Source organism: Penaeus monodon, chromosome 16 (assembly GCF_015228065.2).
Source record: "Penaeus monodon isolate SGIC_2016 chromosome 16, NSTDA_Pmon_1, whole genome shotgun sequence".
NCBI classification, from domain to species: Eukaryota; Metazoa; Arthropoda; class Malacostraca; order Decapoda; family Penaeidae; genus Penaeus; species Penaeus monodon.
The window spans coordinates 1,481,529-1,487,388 of record NC_051401.1 but is presented as its reverse complement, the minus strand read 5'-3'; the positions used below and the strand labels follow the sequence as shown (position 1 = coordinate 1,487,388).

The following is a 5,860-nucleotide window of genomic DNA, read 5'->3' as shown; positions in this document are numbered from 1 at the left end:
TTAAGTTTAAAACATCAAAGAAATTGCAATGGTGTTTTAACCTTAAGTGTCCTGACTTAATTTCCAGGTCTGCTTAGTGTGTCTGCAATACAGTTTTGTTTTCCCTTCATATGCCTTATCTCAATGTCATACCTTTGAAGTGATAATGCCCAGCGCATTAACCTAAAATTTCTTTCTGTAAAACTATTAACAAAGCAGAGAGGATTGTGATCAGAGTAGACAATTGTCTTTTTTCCACCAATATAGACTTCAAATTTTTCCAAGGCCACCAGTAAGCTCATTGTTTCCTTTTCAATGGTCGAGTATCTTCTCTGGTAGCCCTTGAATTTGGATGAGGAGTAGCAAATGGGGTGCAATATGTTATTCTGTCCTTCTTGTAGGAGAACTGCACCAGTTGCACATTCACTCGCATCAACCTGTATCATAAATGGTTTTGTAAAGTCAGGACTTTTCAACACTGGTTTTGAACTTAACAGTAATTTTAGTTGCTTAAATGCTATATCACACTCTTCACTCCAAACAAAGTTTACCTTAGGACTAACAAGATCAGTTAGTGGTTTCATAATGGTAGCAAAATTTTTGCAAAATCTGCGATAGTACCCACACATTCCAATAAATCTTTGCACAGCTTTACGATTTTGAGGTACTGGTAATTTCAGTATTGCTTCATTATTACTGTCAATTGGTAAGACCATTCCTAAACCAATTTTATGTCCAAGAGCTACAACTTGTCATGTCCAAATTCTGATTTCAAAAGGTTTACAGTCAACTTAGCTTTTGTTAGAGTTGTTAATAGTCTCCGAAGTGCTGAAACATGGTCTTCCCACATCTCTGTGTGCACTATAAGATCATCAAGATATGTAGCTACTGAGTCCATATCTGCTGTAAGAAAACTGATTAGTCACTGGAATGTTGCTGGAGTTCCGCGAAAACCAAAAGGCATACATTTATAAGAATAGAGACCAAAAGGGGTTACAAAAGCAAAAATTTTCTTGGCATTTTCTGATAAAGGTATTTGATAGTAACCCTTAAGCAAGTCAATACAACTTATAAATTTAGTATTTCCCTCTTTATCAATTATATCATCTATTCTTGGCAATGGAAAACTGTCATGGGGAGAGACTGAATTTATCTCCATGTAGAGTCTGGTATAGGGACCAAGACTACAGGACTTGACCATTCGCTAAAAGAGTTTTCAATAATGTCATTCTCAAACAAAAATTTAATTTCACTTTTTAAAATGTTCAACTTATCTTGTGACATCCTATACGGTGGTTGACGAACTGGCTGTGTACCAGGAACAAGCTTCACATCATGGGTCACCAGGTCTGTTCTTGAAGGGATGTCACCAAACAGACCTGTGAAATCTTCTAAATATTGTCTGCAGATCTTCAACTTGGTTAGTTGTGAGGTGTGAAAGCTTAGACAAGGGATTAGCAACAATATCACTATTCTTCAGTTTAGTATCAATTACATTACAAGCAAAGTCATTGTTCTCATCCTTATCAATGTTCATTACACAAGATATTTTTTCCTTCACTTCATCTCTTCTTATGAACCTTTTCAATCTATTTACATGAACAATCCTTTTTTATTTTCTTTTGTCAGGAATTGATATCTCATAATTTACATCACTAAGCTTTGCAGTGATCTTAACTGGGCCTTCAAACTTTACACTAAGTGGACTTTTCTTCACAGGAACTATAACTAAAACTTCATCACCAACTTGAAGTTGTCGTTCCTTACTTTTCTTATCAAAAGTCTCTTTCATGTATTTTTTAGCCTTTTCCAAATTTTCTCTTGCAAAGTCTCTTAGTCTTATAACCCTCTCATGCATATGTTCTACAAACTCCGATATATTATAGCTATTATCTGAATTTAAATCTACAAAGAGTCTACAATACTTCTAGTGGGCCTCTAATCTTAGATCCAAAAAATTAACTAATTTGGGCTAAATCCAAGACTTTCTTGTTTCACACTTCTAATAGCATACAATAAAAAGGGAAGACTTTGATTCCACTCCAATTCACATTCTGTACAAAATTTTATCAGCATAGATTTTAAAGTACCATGAAAGTACTCAAGTGCACCTTGACTTTCTGGGTGGTAGGCTGTTGATACACAATTAGAAATTTTTAAGAATTTTTCATCACATCTCTAAAGATTTTGCTAGTGAAATTTGGTCCCTGATCTGATTGAACAACTTTGGGCATTCTATAAGTTGTGAAAAACAGGTGTAACAGTCTTACTAGTCATATTCCTCAGTGGAATTGCCTCGGGATACCTTGTACTTGTACACATTTTGTTAATATATCTGATTTTCCTTTCCTGGTTTTAGGGAGAGGCCCTACAACATCAATAAAACTTTACAAAATGGATCTTTCATCACTGGAATTGGTGTAAAGGTGCTGGGGGAATTGGTTGATTAGGTTACCAGCTAGTTGGAAAATTGTACAACTTCTACAATATCTTTAACATCTACATTAATGCCAGGCCAAATAGAAATAATTACACATCCTATTCAAAGTCTTCCTAACGCCCAAATGTCCCCAATCTTTTCATGGGGAAGTGATAAAATCTTGGACGAAAACATTGAGGTACCACAATCTGATGATCTCACACTCTACATTACATAAAGATCTAATGTTCTCATCAATAAACCAACTTCACATAATAACCTTGTCTTTTTATTTTTTAACATCATCTTCCCGAAAAACACAAAACAATTTCCTTCAATGTGGGGCATTCTTTGAGCACCACATAACCATCCCTAGTTATGGAATATCCTTTACTTGAACATGTTCATCAGAAGACTTAATCTCTTCTGAATTACTAACATCAAACAGGTTTGCTAAACTTTCATCATCAATATGACCATCATCATCATCCGCTAAAATAGATCCCCTGCAACTCTCGTCTCTGAGCAACCAAAACTGACAGGACAGGTATCTACAATCTGATGATTAGGTTCAGCTTTAGCCATTGCTCTTGTGACTACATAACTTGGAAAGATAATAGAATTTGTTTCATTAACTTCCATAAGATCAGCTTGTAAGGGCTTATCTGAAACAATAGGGTTAGTAACCACTACTTTGCCACCAATATCATTTCCCAGCAAAAATGAAATATCTTCGAAAGGCTAGGTATACTCTACTCCAACAATAACTTCTTGGGTGGACCAATGGTGAGGATAAATATAACTTAGCCAAGAGAATACTAACAACACCACCTATCCCTTTAACCAAAACACAGTCACCTGTATAACAATTCTCAATATCAGGTATAGCCGACTGTAAAACCAAACTCTGAGCGGATGCCGTATCCCTCAAAATAGTAACTGGATAAGCAGTACTTCCCTCATTCACAGCTACCGAACCCACTGACTTAAAAGGTTCAAATGAATCTTCCTCTTTAGTCCCCAAACTATGCTTTTCATTCAACAGTTTCATATTTGCCACTGGTTTAGAACTAAAATTCCACTTCTGAGCAAGCTTTGGACAATCTTTCTTAAAGTGCCCCTTTTCTCTACAATAATGGCACAACAAATTAGTTTTATCACCAAAATTTTTCTTGCCCAAGCTTTCTTTACCTTTAAAACTGTGGTAGTTGCCAGAGATAAGGGGAACAGTTTTTGCCCTATTACCAGACACAGGTTTACCAGCAAAATTACAAGAACTAACTTTATGAGTTAAAGTATAGTTTCCAGCAAGCTCAACAGCTCTCTTTAAGTCTGATACTTCTTTCTCAGCTAAATACAATCTAATGTTGTGTGCAATACCCTGATTAAACTGTTCAAGTAAGATTGCTTCACACAATGCATTAAATGTTTCAATATTGTTGGCTGTCACCCATCTTGTAAAAACTTTGCGCAATAAATGCGCATATTCTACGAAAGTTTGTGTTCTTTTTCTAAATTCCTAAACTTCTGCCTGTAATGTTCTGCAGTTAATTGATAACTCTGTAGCACAGCATTTTTAACTTGCACATAATCACTTTGCTGTGAAGCAGTAAGACAGATAAGTGGAGCACCGTTTTCCTTTAAGTGCAAACTGAACTAATAAAGGCCAATACTGGGTAGGCCAATTCGAAGACTCGGCAACATGTTCAAAATTAAGAAAAATATCTTGAGGATTCTCTTTAAAAAAATGTGGAACAAATCTAGTAACCTTGGCGATATCAAACACTGGTTGTGCATCAAAGTTAACCATTGATGGACTTTCGGCCCTAGCCTTAATAAGTTGTAATTGATATTGCCGTTCTTTCTCTCTTTCCTCCAATTCTCTCTCAAATTTATATTTCTCAAAGTGTAGCTTTTGTAGCTCAAGAGGATCAGCTTTATTTTCAACATCTGGATTTACTGTATCATTAACATAAAAGTTAACAGCCTCTGATGGCAGTATATCCTCTTCCACTAATGTTTGCAAGACTAGCTTCCTTATCTCCTGCTTACGACACCACTCTTTATAGGAATTTGAAAATGTTTAGCTAGATTCGTCCAGTCATCTTTTTTGCACTTATCTAAGTTTTCAGTAGAAGGTTTCTTAAGAAATTCCTCCAAAATTAAACATCATGAATTGTAATTGACAGCACAACAAAAAGAAACTTCAAACAAACTTTTAGTTAAAGCCCTAAGTAATCGCTTTATTTTCATTAGCAAACTCATCATATTAATTATTAAAAAAACTGTGGTTATCTAAAATTTTTAAAAAAGGTTGATTTTTCAAGAAATTTACGAAAGGATTAGGATTACTTTAATAAAAAAAATTCATGCGATGGTTTCTCTGAAAAATTTTCCTTTGGGAGGCCCCCCTGTTACACGAACCTGCATCCACCAGGCTTCCATCTCTAGATATATTAAAATGCCCATTTAAACTAATTTTTTAAGAAGACTTTTAAAGATTGCCAGATTTACTAATAAAAAGTACCCTGAAAATGATGAAAATAAGATTTTTTAAAAAAAACTTTGAAAATTTAAAAAAAAATTTTCCCAAAGGTAAAAACAATTTTAGAAACAAAATTAAAAGGTTTTTCTAAAATAAACATTCCCTTTACCAACCTACAAAGAATTTATTTAAAAAGGAGCATGGGCCCAAAAAAGGCACTGCTTTCTAAAAACTAATCAAAAACAAATTTTTCAGGTATTTCATTTAATTATAAACCTTACCTTTTGCCCAAACCTTTTACATGTAAAAAATTAAGGGGGACTTAAGAAATCTTTCTAGAACTTAAAAAAGAAACCATGCTTTACTAAAATTTTCCGTTAAAAAACAAAAAAAGGGTTTGCACCCCAACGTTTTCCTCCCATGATGTACAACCAAAGCAGTTTTTTGGAATCCCCCAAGTTATTAGTTCTTATGTTTAAAAAAAGTCAATTTTCTTAAAAAAACCCTTGGGTTATTTTAATCTTATTATTCAAAATCCCCAACTTTTTATTAAAATAATTTTTTTTCATAAAAAAAAACCTTGACTTAAAAAAAAAAGAAGGAAAATGGGGGGGGACTTTTAAAATGGATCGGGGCCCCTTTCAGACATATCCATCTTAAAAAAAAAAAAAATTATTTTATTAATTTTATTTTTTAAATTTTAATTTTTAAAAATTTTTTTTGATTAATTTTTTAATGATATTTTAAATTTTAAAAAATTAAAATAAAAATTTTTTAAAAAAAAAAAATTTTAGATAAAAATTTTTTTTTTTAAATTTTTTAAATTTTTAAAAAAATACTATTTTTTTTTTTTAAAATTATATTTTTTATTTTAATTTAAAAATCAAATTTAAAATTATTATTTTTTTAAAAAATTTTAAATTCTTATATAAAATAATTTTAAAATTTTAAAAATTCTTTAAAATTTTTTAATTTTA

The 5,860-nt window shown here is 32.5% G+C and overlaps 1 protein-coding gene across 1 annotated transcript; it reads right to left on the bottom strand.

Annotated features, from left to right (window-relative positions):
* Positions 1-1,128: 1,128 nt before the first annotated feature.
* LOC119582911 lies at positions 1,129-2,301 on the bottom strand. The gene is made up of 4 exons (XM_037931423.1): positions 2,250-2,301; positions 1,980-2,111; positions 1,631-1,884; positions 1,129-1,395 (listed from the first exon to the last, which is right to left on the bottom strand). Exons 1-4 carry the CDS (start codon positions 2,299-2,301, stop codon positions 1,129-1,131), a joined length of 705 nt encoding a protein of 234 aa, XP_037787351.1.
* Positions 2,302-5,860: the final 3,559 nt, after the last annotated feature.

Excerpts from the sequence above, each read along its gene's own strand:
- LOC119582911 (XM_037931423.1), bottom strand. The coding sequence starts at position 2,301 with ATGTGTACAAGTACAAGGTATCCCGAGGCAATTCCACTGAGGAATATG. Across the intron at positions 2,112-2,249 it reads TCCACTGAGGAATATGACTA|CCTACCACCCAGAAAGTCAA; the intron begins GTAAGACTGTTA and ends GTGTATCAACAG. Across the intron at positions 1,396-1,630 it reads TCACTGCAAAGCTTAGTGAT|TTGAAGATCTGCAGACAATA; the intron begins GTAAATTATGAG and ends CAACTAACCAAG.